Source organism: Ursus maritimus, unplaced genomic scaffold, assembly GCF_017311325.1.
Source record: "Ursus maritimus isolate PB19 unplaced genomic scaffold, ASM1731132v1 scaffold_8, whole genome shotgun sequence".
Classification (NCBI taxonomy): domain Eukaryota; kingdom Metazoa; phylum Chordata; class Mammalia; order Carnivora; family Ursidae; genus Ursus; species Ursus maritimus.
In genome coordinates, this window is record NW_024426996.1 from 50,172,886 (window position 1) to 50,191,643 (window position 18,758).

At 34.3% G+C, this 18,758-nt stretch overlaps 1 protein-coding gene across 1 annotated transcript in view; it reads right to left on the reverse strand.

Annotated features, from left to right (window-relative positions):
• N4BP2 (NEDD4 binding protein 2) overlaps positions 1–18,758 on the reverse strand; it is an 86,370-nt gene that overhangs the window by 16,316 nt on the left and 51,296 nt on the right. The window contains exons 10-16 of the mRNA XM_040625114.1: positions 16,233–18,613; positions 15,546–15,631; positions 14,995–15,040; positions 13,528–13,724; positions 10,493–10,611; positions 6,399–6,537; positions 373–561 (exon numbers count right to left, since the gene is read on the reverse strand). Coding sequence (XP_040481048.1) covers positions 373–561; positions 6,399–6,537; positions 10,493–10,611; positions 13,528–13,724; positions 14,995–15,040; positions 15,546–15,631; positions 16,233–18,613 — 3,157 coding nt within the window. The remainder of the gene's footprint in view (positions 1–372; positions 562–6,398; positions 6,538–10,492; positions 10,612–13,527; positions 13,725–14,994; positions 15,041–15,545; positions 15,632–16,232; positions 18,614–18,758) is intronic.

Below are 18,758 nucleotides of genomic sequence, written 5' to 3' on the forward strand. Positions count from 1 at the left end.
GCACGAGTCCCCTGTAATTCCACCCTGAGATGGTCAATATTAACATTCTGTTGTCTTTCCTTCAGAAAACCTGTATCTGTTTACAAGTAGTACTAAATAACAGAATTTATCCTAAAAGAAAATATGGACTGTCAGAATAAACTGTAATTCATGTAAGCCATAAATGCAAAAGCAACCATAGAAAAAGAGCATTTCAAAGAAGAGGTAATTCTCAGAACCACACATTTCTTATATATTAGATAGCTTATGTCATTTATATAATCTACATTCTCCAGAATAACTTAATCTAGTCACAATAAGGGTATTACCTGCTTTAAGATTATTCGGACATCGTAAGTGACAAAGAAAGATAAAATCAGTTTTCCTCTTTACCTGTTGGGCATAAAACGTGGCAACGTGTTTTTTCCCCATCCGATAAGCTTCTTTTGCTTTGCTGTAGCATTCCATCCTCTTCTGTTGGTGCAGGAAAGCCTCTGCCCTGTAGTCATTATACTCTGGGTACTCAAAATCCTGGAAAGATGGTTCGCTTGGTATATCTTCAGTCTCTTTTGATTTCTTTGCCTGTAAGATATTATACAATAAATAAAATACAAAAAGAGTAGAAAAATATGGGCTTTTCCTTCAGAAGATGTATATGAAAATTGGGCTGCACTATTTTTGACTTTTTCTTTTCTTTTTCTTTTTTTTTTTGAGATTTTATTTGACAGAGAGAGAAAGCAAGAGAGCACAAGCAGGGGGAGTGGCAGAGGGAGAGGGAGAAGCAGGCTCCCCACTGAGCAGAGAGCCCAATGTGGGGCTAGATCCCGGGACCGTGGGATCATGACCTGAGCCAAAGACAGACACTTAACCCACTGAGCCACCCAGGCGTCCCTATTTTTTACCTTTCTTCTCAGGGAAGAAGACTCTCCCCAGAGTCTACATAGTAAGTCATGCATTTAGCGACTACATTAACTTTTTCATGGTACGAGGTACCTCTTCTTTAACCACTCCTATCTTAAAAGATGTTGAAAGTTTCTCTAAAATTATCAAAATATAACTAGGTCACAAAATCAAACCAAAAAAGAAAACACAAGATATTCAAAGAATAAAACTCATTTAACTAATGCAAAATTTTCCAAATTTTAGTTTGTAAACCCAAAGAGTCCAGTCATTGAAGGTTAATAATGGCATATTTCAATTTATATGTTTTAAAAAACAATCAGTAAAATAATTAAATAATATTACTTTTAAAACAGAAAGGCAGGGACGCCTGGGTGGCTCAGTCAGTTACACATCTGCCTTCGGCTCAGGTCACAATCCCAGGGTCCTGAGATAGAGTCCCACGTCAGGCTCCTTGCTCAATGGCGAGCCTGCTTCTCCCTCTACCTGCCATTCCCCCTGCTTGTGCATGCACGCACACTCTCTCTGACCAATAAATAAAATCTTTTAAGAAATAAAAAAATAATAAAATAGAAGGGCATATGCAATGTCCATAGCTCATAGTAAAAAATCATAAGTAGGTTTATGGGGCAGTTTTCAATCAGCTGACTACTACCAACTAGCCACTATGGAAGTGTTGACTTTTGAGCTTTTTGAAAAATCATCAATCAAGTAACTGCTATCCAAAATGGACCCTTAAACAAGCAAAAGTAACTCTAAAACACAAAGTAAGGAAAATAATTATGCCTCAATACTCCCCACCAAATAGAAAATTGCACGTTTCTGAAGATGTCTCTAAAATATCAAAAGTTGGTGTTTTAAAAACAGCAAAATATAGTGACTTCTATATCCAATTTGTTTTTTCATTTATCCCACTCCTAAAGTGCCATTTGCAGAAAACTGCTTGCAAACAGCAGTCTGATATATTTCTTAGCATGTCACTGGGGGGTGGGAGTGGGGATTAATCATTAGGATTTAAGTGGATTTTCTTAAAAGTTCAAAAGAATTCCAAATATCAGGTGCCATACCAAGTAACTTAATGAACGTTTTATGAAACCTCAATCCCAAAATTCCTCCAAAAATAAAATCTTCAATTTCTTAAACAAATCATGCTTTTCTGATAAAATTAATTGAAAGTAAATTAAATAGTGTAGGCTGTTAAATTCCTAAAAGCTGAAAATTGTCATTAACTTAGAAATATTACCAAAGATTATAATTATAATGTACTCTAACAATACAATCTTTAATAAAATGCCACTTTAATTTTTTTAAGGTAATATCATTTGATATATATTAAATATTACATTAGAATTATACTTATGTATTATATAACACATATATCACTAATTGGCCATTTCTTCAAATTTCCTGCCTGTGAGTTGAGTCCCGAAGTCACATAAGGCTGGGGGAAAAAACTGGTCTAATATATGATAGTTGATTGTATAATCTTTCTACTCATTACATTTGTTTATTCAACCCCTAGAATTCTAGAAGTTTAAAACGAGTTAAAGAATAAAATAAAGGTATCACCATACTCCTAACTCATTACCAAAGTCAAAAATTTGTAAATAGGAGCACCTGGGTGGCTCAGTCAGTTAAGTGGCTGACTTCGGCTCTGGTCATAATCTCACAGTCCTGGAATTGAGCCCCAAGTTGGGCTCTGCACTCAGTGGGGAGTCTGCTTCTCCCTCCCCCTCTGCCCCTCCACCTGCTCATGATCTCTCTCAAATAAATAAATCTTTAAAAAAAGAATCTGTAAATATATACAGTTGATTTACTTTTGCAACAAATACCCAACCTATTTTATGAAAGAATACAAGCCTCTTTCACGTAAGAATATTCATAGACCTACATCCTTCTGTCACTCTCACCAGTACTTAATCACAAGCTTGTTTCATATTAATGTTTAAATATTCTATGAGTATACGGTTTGTATCTCATAAAAATCAAATATTTTGCAAGGAGGGGATAATAAAAATGCTTTCTATGACTTTTGAAAAGCCACAGTGCTTAACAGTATGAACATAAATATTTCATAGCATTAGAGTCTCTGTTGATGCTCATACTAAAAAATGCAAATCACATTTGGTTCTCTGGGAAGAGACCCTTCATTACTGATTCTTAAAAAAGAAAAAAACAGTATATAATGAGAAATGCTTTCTCAAATAGCTACTCTCTTTCAAAATAAAACCATGATTTATTTTTATATCCATTTCATAGTGATGTGGTTTATTATTATAACCCCATTAATGAGGGCCAAGTGAAATATATGCTTCCTAAGAATTCACCTAATTAGTGTCACTTATTCTCTTGAAAGTATGATGTACTATAATACCAAAGCTATTCCCATGGTAACAAACTTGTAAATTTTATTAAAGGCTAAAGGAAAAAATAGTAGTAACTAACAAAACACAGTTTTAAAATGCAAGTTTCTCAAAAATAGGTAAATCAAAATATTACTGGTACCATGATACCCCCCTTTAATATCTGTGTTCCCTTAGGGTCAATATCAAAGACAGAATATTCGACTCACAAATCTTAAAATATTTTTTTACCAGTGTTATGATATCTGCCTATGTTTTGTGAAAAAGGCTAAGAATAATTTCCAGAATAACTTAAGTCTACATTTTGGCCAAGGTTTACATAACTCATAAAAATCTCCTTTTCTTATCTGAACATGTTCCAATCATCTCCCATTTTGAGCAAGCACACCTTCTCCCCATTACCTCCTCTATCACCATAATGATCCCATTGCCTTGCTCTATTATCAGGAGATAATAGGCCTGTACAGCACTAACAGATCATACGAATACAAGAATTAACTGAGTCCTATATGTGAACAAAGTGATGGTGAAATAGTCAAAGAAAAAAGGGAGGATACAAGTTATCCCTGGTGGTCTTAATTAATAAGCAAGAAGAGCAGGATAATGAAGGTTTGTAAAAAAAAAGCCTAAAGTTAATACAAAATTGATATATAAAATCAATTGTATTTCTATGCATTTGCAATGTTCAATCCAAAAATAAAACAATTTCATTTATAATAGCATCAAAAAGAATAAAGTAACTCAGAAACAAATTTAACAAAAGACATGCTTAACACTCAAAACTACAAAGTACTCTTGAAGAAATTAAGACCTAACTAAATTGACATTCATGAACTGGAAGGCAATACTGTTAAGATGCCAATACATCTCAAGTTGGTCTACAGACTCAAGACACTCCACATAAAAATTCCAGCTGGCTTTGAGGCACTTGGCTGGCTCAGTCAGAAGAGCATGTGACTCTTGATCCTGGAGTTGTGGCTGTGAGTTCGAGTACCAGGTTAGTTGTAGAGATTATTAAAATAAATAAATAAATAAACTTAAAAAAAATTTCCAGTGAGCTTCTCTACAGAAATTGGCAAGCTGATCCCAAATTCACATGGAACTGCAAAGGGACCAGAAGAAGCAAAACAATCATAGTTGGAAACTCACACTTCCCAATTTCAAAACTTACTACAAAGCTACAATAATCAAGGCAGTGTGGTACTGGTATAATGACAGACATATAGATCAATGGAACAGAACTGACAGTCTAGCAATAAACTTACAGTCAACTCATTTTCGACAAGGGTGCTAAGAAAATTCAGTGGGGCAAGAACAGTCTTTCCAATAAGTGGTTCTGTGACAACTGGATATGACCTTGGACCCCTATCTCATACCATATACATGAATTAACTCAAAATGGATCAAAGATCTAAATGTAAGCACTAAAATTATAAAATTTTAGAAGAAAACATAAAAACAAAAACCAAAAAAATAACAAAATATAGAACATAAAAAACAAAAAAACCTCATGACCTTGGATTAAGCAACAGTTTCTTAAATAGGACACCAAAAGTACAAGCCACCAAAGAGAAAAGATAAATTGTACATCAGCAAAATTAAAACTTCTGTGCTTCAAATGAAAGGCACCATCAAAAAAAAATAAAAAGACAACTCTCAGAATGGGAGAAAATTTTGCAAATCACATGTCTGATAAGTGACATGTATCTAGAATATAAAAAGAACTCCTATAACTCAAGAACAAACATTTTTAAGGGGCATCTGGGTGGCTCAGTCAGTTGAACACCAGACTCTTGATTTAGGCTTGCGTCATGATCTCAAGGTCATGAGATGGAGCCCATGTAGGACTCCCCACTCAGCAGGGAGTTCTTTCCCTCTGCCCCTCCCCTGCTCCCCGCTCACACACATGCATACTCTCTCTCTTTCAAATAAATAAATAAATCCTTAAAAAAAAAAAAGAATAAAGAAAACATTTTTAATGGGCAAAGAATGCAAATAGACATTTCTTCAAAGAAGATATACAAATGACCAATAAGCACATGAAAAAGTGCTCAACATCACCACTCATCAGGGAAATGCAGATCAAAATAACAATGAGATAACCACGTCTTTATGAACCATTTATTTCCTGTCTCCTGATGCTTTGACATCTGGGTCTTTGTTAACCCTTGGGGAGACAGTACCCCCAACCCTGGGGCTGGCTAATTCCTAGAGAGAGCGAACAACTCATCTGCTACCATACCTTACAGATGTAAACCGATCTCAAGCCCTATTCTCAACCACTTTCTTCATGGGGTTCTCACGCTCAGGGCCACCATCTACATTGCCTAATCACCCACACCAGACAGCAGAAAACCAGGGATAGTTCCTACGCTCCAGAGCCTGCTGCAACTGTTCGAACTAGCCAATCCTAAACCTGCTTGCCCTGCCTTACCCATTCCCCTCTCCACAGAAACCGCAAAAAAGGCTCTTGCCCACATTCCCCTCTGCTCTGTCTCCTGACTGACTCTGGTGCCTCTCCATGTGGCCCTGGGTGGCAAGGCATGCCTCCCGGTTCTAGAGATCTGTTGAGTATAATAAATTTCTTCCTTCATGACATTTCCATGTCTCAGTATCTTACCATACCTGATTAAAACAAATCTCGGCTACCCTTAAGACAACTTCACACCCACTAGGATGGCTATAAGCAAAAAGGCAGATACTAACAAGTGTCAGAAACGATGTGGATAAATTATAATCCTCATACATAGTGGTGGGAACATAAAGTGGTACAGCCACTTTGGCAAAAAAGTTTGGCAGTTTCTCAAATGGAAAAATTTCTGCCCACATATTTAACATATTTACACCTAAACCCCACCATATTACCACCCCACTGCTATTCGATTAAGCCTCATACTCTACTGTAAAGAGCCTATACAAAAAAAGTTACAGAAATTCAAATGCTTGCCATATACAATGACATTGAAGAAAAAAACATAATCAGCTATAAATTCATTATTTTGAGCAAACAGATATCCTAAACCAAATATACTATTGGTGGTTAAATTTCCAATCTAGTTAAAATAATGAGAAATAATCATAAAATTGTATCAACAAACCAATTACAGTTTCATATACAATTATTTACCATTATAGCAAAAATAAATAACTCTATACCTTTTTCTCCTTAGATTTCTGTGTAGTATGAGAAGTGACATTCTCATTTGGGTGAACAAACTCTTGTGCTACAACTGTTTTTACAGGGTCTCCTTCAAGAACACAGTTTAGAAACTGAACTGTGTGTTCTAATGAATAGCTGTAGAAAGTTACAAATATATATAATGTTACTTAAAAAAATAAAAGTTATAGGAAAACAGTAACATAAGCAATCCTTCAAACATTTCAGAAGAATATGAAAAACTGGTTTACTTTGAAGCTTTAAACATTGACATTATATGCTCATTATGCATCTCAAAGACTCAAGAATGACCAGAAGGAAACTATTAAATAATAAGCTCTCAAAAACTAATTTCTGTAAATGAAGACCAAAAGGTAACATATTGACAATGAATTCATTTCCTGATCTTTTATTCCAGGTAGATTATCCACAACAAATCTTACTTTCATCTCATCACCTATACTTCTTAGGTCCCTTGTTGGGTTAACACATGGTCTCAGTTTCCTTCAAACATCAAACACAGACGATGTATCTTTAAACCAACATTTTTATTGTGTCAAATTTCACTTTTTAGTTAAACCATAAGGTTCTAGACAAAGAAATTCTAAGCAGGGATATAGAAAGGAAAAAGTAAACCACTATCTTACCTCTCACCCCTAATTATTCAGGCATATTTTCATGGTGATTTTATATGTAATATCAAATTCTACAAACTGATAAAGACTTGAAACACTCATGATCCAATTTCTAAAGAAACTCATTCCAAAGCAAATTATATATGACTTTATACTGCTATTATTTCAAGGCTATGTATGCTTCTGATCTCTTCCAGTGACTACATAAAGAAGAGCTGACCACAAAGGAGTATGTGTGAAATGTGATAAACAGTGATTGAAAGTACTGTGATATTTTACTGTTCTTCAATTCAGTAGACAACCCTTGATGGAGAACTATTTTGGACTACCACGTCAGCCCTCTGATATTGCTGCCTCAGATATGCTCAACAAAGAGAGGTTCCTAGGGGCCGGAAGCTACCAGCAAATCCCATCCTAAATAGCCCTTAAAATCACAGGCTTGCTTACTCATGGGGCTGGAAGACAGTGTCCACCACTGATGGTGTTAGAGGAGGATGGCCCTGGAAGATGACACCACAGGCATATATATAATCAGTAACTGAACCCACCTACCCTTCTGAAAGGTAAAGGTGAAGCTACTGCTAACTGAAAAAATTATCCAGCTGCTGGCGAACAAACGGAGACAACTGACCACCTACCCTGAAGGGCCTGACTGACCCCATCACTCTGGGCATCCCCAGGAAGGACTCACTCAGTCCCCCTTACCTTGCCTGGGGAACCACAACTCTGAGTTGTTTACCATCAGGCCAGATTCATAAGAGAGAGTTGCCATACACATTGCCACACCCCTAATCTCCATACCCTTGGGAGATTTTAACACATAGCTCTAACAAAACAGCCGGTTAGGTAGCAAAAATAAATAGGGAAATTGTTTATTGGAATAATACCCTTAAAAACTTGATTTAAGTGACATGTTTAGAACTCCACATACTTAGAGAATATTCTTTTTCAAAAGTACTTTCATGTAATATCTGTAAAAACTGATCATGTATAAACCACGAAGAAAATCTTCAATTCTAAAAAGAACTCTTTAGGCCACATTCTTGTACCTCAATACAACAAAACAAAATAAACAATAATCCTAACTCCACCTACCACCAAAGCCATCAAACCATTTAGAAAATTAAACACTCTTAAAAAAAAATATTAAAAACTTTTGGGTAAATGAGAAAATCAACCTGAATTAGAGATTATTTTTTAAATAATGAAAATGAGGGACGCCTGGGTGGTTCAGTCAGTTTAATGACTGTCTTCAGCTCAGGTTATGATCCCAGGGTCCTGGGATCAAGTCCTGCATCAAGCTCCTTGCTCAGTATGGAGCCTGCTTCTCCCTCTGCCTGCCATACCCCTGCTTGTGCTCGCTCTCTCTCTGACAAATAAATAAAATCTTAAAAAAAAAAAAGGAAAAAAGAAAAAAATAATGAAATAAAATGAAAATACTACATATCAAAATCAAAATATTATATACACTATACAAAGAAAAATTCATGCCTTTAAATGTATTTACTAAAGACTAAAAGGAAATAAACTAACCAAACAGCTGAAAATACATCAACAAATTTTAAGAGAAAGGAACTATCAAAAACAGAAAAGAATCACCAAAATTAAAAACAAAAGTAAATGACTAGAGAACACAGATCAATAAACCAAGAGCTTATTCTTTAAAAAGGGCCAATCTGATAAAGAGCAAAAATAGAACCCAGAGAAAAAAACATCAGGAAAGGAAAAAGGGATACAACCAAATACAAAATAATGTTTTTAATTATCGAAGAATATTATATATAACTTAACAATAATAAACTTGAAAATTAAGGTAAAACTGATTTTCTAGCAGACAAACTACCAGAAAAGATTCATGAAAAAAGCAATCTGAATAAAGCAATAACCTTAAAAGGATAGTGAAAGATTCTAAAGACCTTCTCTCTGAAAAGGCACAACTCCAGAACTTTCAAGGTACTAATTTACTTAAACTTTCCAGAGTAGAGAGAAAAATGGCAGTCTTTCCAAATTATTTTATTAAGCCTAATGCCAAATAAAACCCTGAAACCAAAATCTGACAAAGGTAGCACAAGAACAGAAAATCACAGACCAAACTCATTTAATTACTGTTGCAAAAATCTTGAAATCAATTCCTACACTGCATTTAAAGAAAAAAAAAAAAAATGCACGGTGCCTGGCTCGCACAGTGAGTAGAGCATGTGATTCTTGATTTTGGTGTCGTGAGTTCGAGGCCCACACTGGGTGTAAAGATTACTTAAAATAAATTAATAAATAAACTTTTTTAAAAAAGGAAAAAATGAAAAACAAAAATCTGAAGATAAAGTAGGTTTTATTCTAGAAATCCAGTATTGTGATTAAAATACACTAATAAACTAAAGAAAAAAATCTATTAGATTCTGAAACGATTATAAAAAGCCATCTATTTAAAACATCTCTTGGGGCGCCTGGGTGGCTTAGTCGGTTAAGCATCTGCCGTCAGCTCGGGTCATGATCTTCAGGGTCCTGGAATCAAGTCCTGCACTGGGCTCCCTGCTCAGCGGGGAGTCCGCTTCTCCTTCCACCCCTCCCCCTGCTTGTGCTCGCTCTCTCAAAAATTGATTAATTTTAAAAAAAGAAAACTAAAATTTAAACAACAATGAACTATTTTACCCATTGGGATAGCAAAAATTTTAAAGATTCTTAATATCCAGGGAGGGTTACACTATCAGTACATATAACTAATACAGAAAGCCTCTATAAAAAATAATTGGCATTAGCTGTAAAACTTTTCAATGCGCACACTCTGAACCAGCAACTTCATTTAGGAACTAGCGTACAATAGCATTCATCCATGTGTGCAAAAATGTATGTTCAAGGAGGCTTAGTGCGCAACGTGGTTTCCAATTTTTCTCACAGTCAAAAAGCCCATAAAGAGGAGTGTGTTCAAATTATAGTACTTTTGGGGGGAAAACATCTATCTATGGGAACGACAACAGGCAAGGTTTTTTATGTGCCTTTTTTGTTTTTGTAAAAAAAGAAAAGTTGAAAAGACTGAAAGAATACATTTTACATATGGATTTTTATAATAAAGATGGCCATTAGAATCGAAAATAAATAAATACATAAATCCTTAAAAAACACTTTAAGATTACTATGGAATACTCTACGGACTTAAAAAAAAGTGAATTACTAAGAACTGATTAGAAAGATAAATACGAACAAAACTACAAAACAGTATATGAAACAACCTATTTTTGGTGAAATATATATTTATATATAGACACAAAAGCAAACAGATACATGTAAGCACATACACGTCAGTGGACCATGAACCAATTGCCAAGACCTGCTCACTTTCTATATTATGTACATTTCACTTAAACGGTATATTATGCCTGTATGATTTGTTATCAGAAAAGTTAAAATGATATGCTTTCAATGACATCATAATAGAACCTACAGATAATCCTATCACTCACTTGTGGTCCTTGAAAATGTCCACCAGAAAATTTTGGTTAAGGGCTGGAAATATCTTAAAGAGCTGCTTCTCCTTTAGTTTAGTGGCACAATCTTTTTCAAACATAAGTGCCTCCCTTTTCTAAAACAAACAAACAAAAGAGACAAAAATCATCCTTCAGACGGAATTTATAAAACTAATTATGCTGATCCAAAAGCATGGTTATTTTGTTGCAAAAAGATTAGTCATTTAAAAGCAATCACAGACTTTCTTCACTGATTAAAGACTGAAATTAGTAATACAAGTATTCTTGCACTATTTATTTATATCCCATTTTCTGCAAAGTATTTGAAGCTGTTCATTTATATACGTACACAATCACACATATACATATGTGTGCAAATGTATATAAATATATACTTTCACATATACACACCCAGCACATTCAGTCATATTATGTAAAAAAGGTGAAGATATATAGAGAGATATATATAGATATAGATATATATTTTTGTATAAAAACAGGATATAAATAAATGAAGAAGTCAGAGTAAATAAAAGTAAGAACATAGGATAAAGCTAGCAAGTAAAATTAGTACATAAATGCATGCCATAAAATCCTGTACAATTGCTAAAGGTAGGCCACAAATTCAGTTCTGAGCTTCTTAGTGGCCAAAGCAAAGGGGGAGACAAAGATTCTCAGTGTCCATAAAATAAAAACAAACCAGTTGCTCAGGAGAAGTACAGCTTTTTCTGGTACTGAGACCTGAGAGAAATTTCTCCCATGGGTCCTCATAAAAGGGACACTGTGTGATGCTGTGAACAACGTCCTCAAAAACATATTCTCCTCAATGGGCAGAAACTACAATGTACAAATAAGTTGCAAATTCAGGTTGACAGAAAATCTTAAAATTCACAATTTAAAAAATTTTCACAAACATATTTACTCCAAAATAACTATGAGAACTGTCAGATTATTATTTTTTCACAAGTCATAATTGGATCTATTTAAATTGCCAAACTAACCAACCTTCCTAAAATGTGCTTTTTAAATTCTAACCTAGGATTATGACAAACATTCTTAAAGTTGATTTCGAACTCTAATTTGTTGACACTGTGATGTAAGTACATAATACTTTTGCTTGCTACGAAGCTGCTAACGTTTGAAAAATAACTTCCTAAAATATTTCAAAGGTGACTCAAAAATATAAAAATTACAATAATCTAGGACAACCCTAGAACAGTTATTGTTTTTGAAGCCTCACATATTTAGGTCATTTATAACACCAAACAACTAAAAAACAAATAAAAGAGGATCCATAATGGGTGACAATCTGACCAGTAACAGGGACTGGTAAAGCTGAACACATCACACATCACAAGAGTAATGGAAACGAGCCACCTCAAGAATTTAAAATATTTCATGTTTTATTTAAGATACACATTATAATATGAACTTACTAAAAAATTCAGTGATCAGATTTACTAGCACTCTACCAGGTCATAGAGTTTCTAAACTACAAATTCTAAGGTCTCATGACTGAAAACTCATGACCTTAATCGTAATTATTCTACTCACATATTATGCCTAATGTTTATTTTATATTCTTTGCTTAAAAAAATACAAAGTGTATTTCTCCTTTGGAGACAAAGAGTGAAAAGAAAGTATCAAGAAATTCTCTTACTGAGGTTCTACCTAAGGAGAAGTATCCTTGGGACAAATTAAGGTTCTATTACCCAACCCGTAGAAAGATAAGCAAAAATCACTGATAGAAAAAAAAAAAACACATTAAGTTGGGAAGTCAAAGATACTCATCTGTCCACTATTATACTGAGAGACTAAAAGGCAGATTAGAACCACAAAGATAAGTTTCAGTAGTAAAAAATGGCATTCCAACAAAAGGTTTCAAACCATTTGGGCAAAAATTCTAAGATTTCCTTATTTTTTTAAGAAAATGCATTTCTCCAATAATTACACATATATTTCAAACAACACTTACATTATAAGACCCTACCAAAGAGATTGTTCCTTAGGTTATGTAAACATGCAAAAAACAGTAGCATATTTCCCATTACTTAACAAGACAAATGGGGAAAATAAATATGAAGGTGGAGGAATCCCATCATTCTTCCTATGCCCCAATTCTATGTATGTCAGCCAAATGTAAAGGTGCTCCTTTGAGTAGTCAAATGAGTACGAGAGAAAGTGAAATGTTTTAAGATCACCATCTAAGAATTATTTCTTTTCTTTGAGAATTGGACTAAATAACCTCTAAGGTCTTTCCCTTTTTAATTTCTGAAATTCTCTAATACTAATTTTCAGAATTCCAAGAAAGGCTAAGAAGAAATACAAAAGAAACCAAATTCATTTATGGCTTCATAAAATTTGATATGGTGAATAAGGAACAAAAATAAAATTCAAAATAAAGTTTCTATTTGAACCTGTTTGATTAAAAAGTTAGAAAAAGAAGAGTACTTAATTTTAAGTTTCTAAATTTTTCTCTAAAAAACTATTTTGTGGCGCCTGGGTGGCTCAATTGGTTAAGCATTCAACTCTTGGTCTCAGCTCAGGTCTTGATCTCAGGGCCATGAGTTCAAGACCCACACTGGGTTCCACGCTGTGCATGGAGCCTACTTTAAAAAAAATTGTTTTGAGGTTGGATAGTTCTTTAATAGCAAGATAGACATTTCTTTTTATTAATTTATGAGTAAAATTATCTTTAAATGAAAAATTTCTTTCATGTTTTTCAAGAATTAAAAAATTATAGAAATAAATGCTAAAAGTCAAAAAAATATGCAGCTCAATCACATGCAAAATTAAATCTAAAATAATGATTTAACACCGACTGGCTTACTGCTATAGAATATCAACTAATCTCCCAGAAGCAAAAAATCCCAGCTTCAAACTTCAAGACAGTTTCAATGTTAACGTTAACTCCAATCAGGTTAAATACAGATTCCAGACTAGGAAATACAGAATCAAATGAAAGTCACAAAGTAAACATACAATCAACCTAGAGTCAGAGATAAAGGCTTAATAGTTATACTAACTCATACCAAATCGTGTTTTTCCTGTAAAGCAATTTCTTCTGACATTATTTCTCTGAGTGATACTTTTTTAGTTTGAGTGTTCCAATGATCCAAAAAGGGTAGCATTTCAGGTGCTGCTAAAGTCTTCAGTAATTTTTTGCCTGTTCTCTGAGATGATTTTTGTTCAGAGTTATCAAGACCAACATGCCCAACCACGGAAGGATCTACAAAAGCAGTATAAATAGTATCAGGCCCTCAACAATAAACACACAAATTAAGCATTACTCATTCCGTTACAGCTACCTCAGAAAGACCAAAGAAACATGATTTTTTATTTCTACCTTACAAATATAACTCTGCAGTTTCAAAATATGCCTTTGTATAATTGCAAGCAAGAAATATATATAAATTTAGGAATATTTCAAATGAGCAACGATTTGGGTATTATTGTAAATCAACTCAATGGTTCCCACTCTTTTTTACATCGCACTGACACAGAAACACCGACACACATACACTGGTAAACAAACAGAGTTGCAGCCAGGTGGAAGCGACCAGCTAAGAGCAGCTCTGGTTAGCTCTGCTCAGCTACTCCGAGGACTGAAAGGATCAATATTTTGGCAAACCCATAAACCCTCTAGAGGCACACAACAAATATTGAACAAATGATATTCAACATAAGGAAGAACCTGAACATTCTAAGAAGTTCACAGTAACAAGATTTAATGTATAATATTTCAGCATCTCTAAGGGATATCAGCACATTCTGATATACTCCTCTGCTTTCCCAGAGAGTGAAGACAGCAGATACTGCCACCCACATAACTAATTCTGATACCCTGTCGTACCTCTAGCTCTCAAATAGCTTTAGTTCTTGAAGCTGCAACTAAAGCATACCCAAAGAAACTTCCACCTGGAGTCCTGGTATGGAGTGGACAAAAGAGGCATCTGAAGGAAACATGCACAATAGGAGGCCCCTGTTAACAGCTCTGCTACCCTGCACTAATCGTTGAGGACAACGCTACCTAAAAAGTCTTCTAGAATCAAATATTTCAATTTGGCAGATGTTCCAAAAGCAGGCTGACTTTTGTGCTCTAAAAAAATTAACATCAATAAAAATTTCAAATAACCAAGTAATAAGTGAATGATGCTGTCTATCAGACACATGAGCATTTTATTGCTCTCAAACCAGAACAGTTTTCTTTCCTTCAGAGCAAAATCTTAAACAGGAAACACCGTGACTCTATGTATTAGAGCACACCTAAGGTGTTCCACTGTACTCATGAAAGTTAATCATAGGCACTTTTTAGTTCTAGTTTTATTTTATGTCAATATTAAATGTTAAATATTTTTAAAGAATTTTTATTTGCAAATCAAAATTCTTGGGTACCATATTTTGTAGAAGTACACTTAATAATGAGTTAAAATTCATACACATACACCAAGTTTTAACACCATTACAAGAACACCAGAAGTAAAAAATATGTACTTTACCTTGTATAAACTTGCCACAGGATACCTCTTCTTGTCTTTGTCGCTCCTAAACACAAATGCCGGACAGGGGATTTGCAAAGGAGGGTGCATTAGAAAGATTATATTATTTTTTTCTAGAAATCACTTCTCCTTGTAAAACTATCAATCATTCTTGCTAAATCCAAGTAAAACAATAAAATTAGATAAGATTATGAAGTATGACTATATAAACATATTTTTCCACTTATGGAGCTCTTAAGCTTTTTTTTTAGACTGTTTTTGAAATTTAATCAATCAGCACTGCAAGTCTTTAGAGAGTAAAAAACTATTTATGATTTTTCTCTTTAAAAAAAGTCAACAATTATACTGAGCTCCATTGTTAGTTATATAATTTGGCCAGTCTGGAAATAATCTAAAATACTGGAAAGAGAACAAATATCACTAATCTGTTTACTGGAAAAATTTCACTCTCTCTCAAAGTCAAAATTCAATAGAATTCTTTCATACAACAGATTTTATTAAGAGCAAAGGTGAACACAAAAGGAGCTCTTCATAAAAAAAAGCCTACCAACCATTATAGATTCTTTCCATTTCTCATGAATCACTTTAGCCAGATTCAGATCTATATGAACCACACAATCCTCAACAGTCAGAGACCCTTGTGAGGGGGAAAAAAGAAAAGAAAATATAATCATTACTCATACATTTTCAGAAAATATACTTAACCACCTTATGTATCATAAAACTAATTTGTATTATTAGTTACTAATCTATATTTCTAGTTCTAAATCTCTCGGAATATTTTTGTTTATGTACTATGTCACTGTTTTCACACTTCTTGGCAGGTGCAATACTTCATATATTTAAGTTATTCATGTCCATGAGTTTAAATGTATATATTCATTTCCATTAGTCAAGACTTCTCAAGAAGTGTGTCCTAAGAAATTAATCTTGCCTTAAGTATATCTGGAGTAGCACCACAGATTCAAAAATGTTCACCTGTGCAAATAAGAGGTAAATACCACAGAAAACTTTCAATATATGCATGGGATGAACACAAACTCCATATAAGTACTATTTCTTTAAATTATGTTTTTTAAAATCCTCTACAAACAAATGTGTCAAAATTAAGGTAGGCAACACAAATTACTTTTACATTTCAGTTAACATATAACATAATTCTAAAATTAAGACAGAACCCTGAATCTGTATTCTATTCACACAAAGACACACACACATGTAATCTATTTTTTCTTTACCTGAATCAATACCAACAGGGCCAAATAATTCATTGAGCTGAAAAGCCAGCTCAGGCGGTAATGCCAATTCCAGACAGTCTATGGTCAGAGATTTGGCCATCACTGGCATGGGACTCGACATCTCAGTTTTATCTTCCTCACTAACTCCAGCTGACAAAGTACTCTCAGCCATTAGAATTTTTTCCATTTCCTGTTCATCTTCATTCATAAATTCTTCAGTGTTTAGAAATTTCACATAATCCTTTGGAAGATTTTCATTTTTCTTCATTTCAAGAGAGTCAGTAAAATCAACTTCTTCATTTAATTCAAGATTTGAAGTGCTCGAGTATAAAATATCAGACAAATTCAAAGAAGAATGTATACTGTCTCCGATCTCTGTGACTTCTAGATTCTTCTCCATTTCATTCACATCTTTAGCAATAGTAGCTTTCAGAGTACCTGGGAAAGACTGCTTAATGTTATATAGACCTGGAAGTTGTGCCTGACTACTGGGAAGTACTTCATTAGTATTCTTTAGATCTAGAGTGGCATGAGGAAATAAACCTGTTATTAATCCAGATTTTTCAGTAGTGATAGCTCTTATTTCTGCCTGCTCTGAGTTTCCCTCTTCTGAATCACAGGTGGACAGTATATTAGTGTTACTAACAGCAGTGCCATGGCTAAATTCTGACACAGAAGTATTAGAATGCTCCAAGGTTCCTCTTTGGCTAATAATTTCCTTCAAATTTAATCCCAGAGAAAATGGCCCAATTTGTGCTTCATCATATGATTTTTGGATATTCTCAAATTCAGTATCCTCACATAATTTAGTTTCAGAATCCAACAAAAGGCTTGTGGCCCAAATAATATCTTTGTTACACCTCTCATATAAGTCTTTTAGGGCTTCTAATGAAAAGGATCCGAAGAGTTTACAGAGAATGTTAAGATTTTCAGATTCATCAGCACTGGTAAGCTCACTTTCTTCAACATACGTGCTTTTGTCATACATTACCCTATACGGAATTGTTTCTTGAACATCTAATTTTGTGTTAATATTGAAAGCTTTTGGTTTAAATCCATCTAATCGTCCTGTTAATACTCTCACAGAATCTGAAACACTAATTTTATTCTTTTCTATTTTCCATAAGAGAGCAAAATCCCGTGGTTCAGTCTGGGTATACATGCCTTCTTCTATTCCAGGGACTTTTTTAGATTTTCCTTCTGGAAATTCAGCTAAAGTTTGTGGTCCTACTACTCCAGGAATAGTTGGATCACTATTGGTAAAAGTAAGAGACAATGTGTGCTGTCTATGAATCTTTTTACTTGGACAAGTCTTATTCTCACAGGTCATTTCACTGGGTAGTGTTTCGGAATTTCCTAGAGTGGAACTACCCAGGGTTTTTAGTTCTTCAGGGTTTGTGCCCCAACAATGAGTCTCATGTGCTGTGTAGAAGGGTATTTCATTCATACTACCTCTAGTTCCAAATTCTAGGTTGGGTTCCTTTAAACCATCCTTTGGCATTCTTGATCTGTGCTCTCTCTGAGCTAAGGAATCAGATGAAGGCCAGTCACCCACAATGCTGAAGGACTGTTTTTCAGTATTTTTATACGTATCATATTGAGAGCTATTGAAAGATTCTGAAGCATCATCATACTGTGACTTCTTGTCATCCTCTGTACTTTCATGCGGAGATTCTCGTTGCTGGTTATGATCTATACTCGCAGACAGAGTATTATCTAATCCTCTGCGTGACTGAAGGCGATTATATTTTTTGTCACCTTGTACAGATGAAGCTTTTTCAGTTTTTCGGTTCCTTTTTGTCCTCTGACCAATAGTCTTATCAACTGGCCAGTCACCAACAAAATTTGATAGCTCATGTCTCGGGAACTTTTCCAAAGTTGACTTGCTTCTTGGTTTTCCAAAGGCTTTTTTCTTTACTGTGGCTCTTTCTTCCAATGCTTCACCAGGCGAAGATTTTTCATTATGAAATGGTATAGTATTTGAAAGATCATAGTCTTCTTGATTATTTTCACCGTAGCAAATACTCGGTGACACTCTCTCTACAACACTATCTGCATCAGTTTTACCATACTCTCTCTCCGAAGCCAGTTCCGCCTGTTCTTTTTTACTTTTTTCTGTTGCTTGTTCTTTGCTTTCAGAATCAGAAAAATACATGTCTGAAACTTCCTGAATGAAAGCACTCTGAATGGTAGGATTCATAACACTTATTTCATTTCTTCCTTTGTTTAAATCTGCATTAGAGAGATATGTAACATTCTCAGGTAATACAGTTTCTTTGGTCACTTCAAGGTTCTTCTCTTCAGTTAATTCTAGATGCTTCAAAGATGAGGATAAAACATTTTCTTCTTTTTCAGAGGTAATATCTTCATTGTCTCTTGGGCTGTAAGATTTTTTTTAAAGTATTATAAGGAAGTCTCAACGTTGCCATTAACATTATGATTTAAATTAAAGAAGCATTCAACTGAAAAACAAGACACTTAACAGTTATTCTAAAACTTCTACAAATAAACTACATTAAAATTATA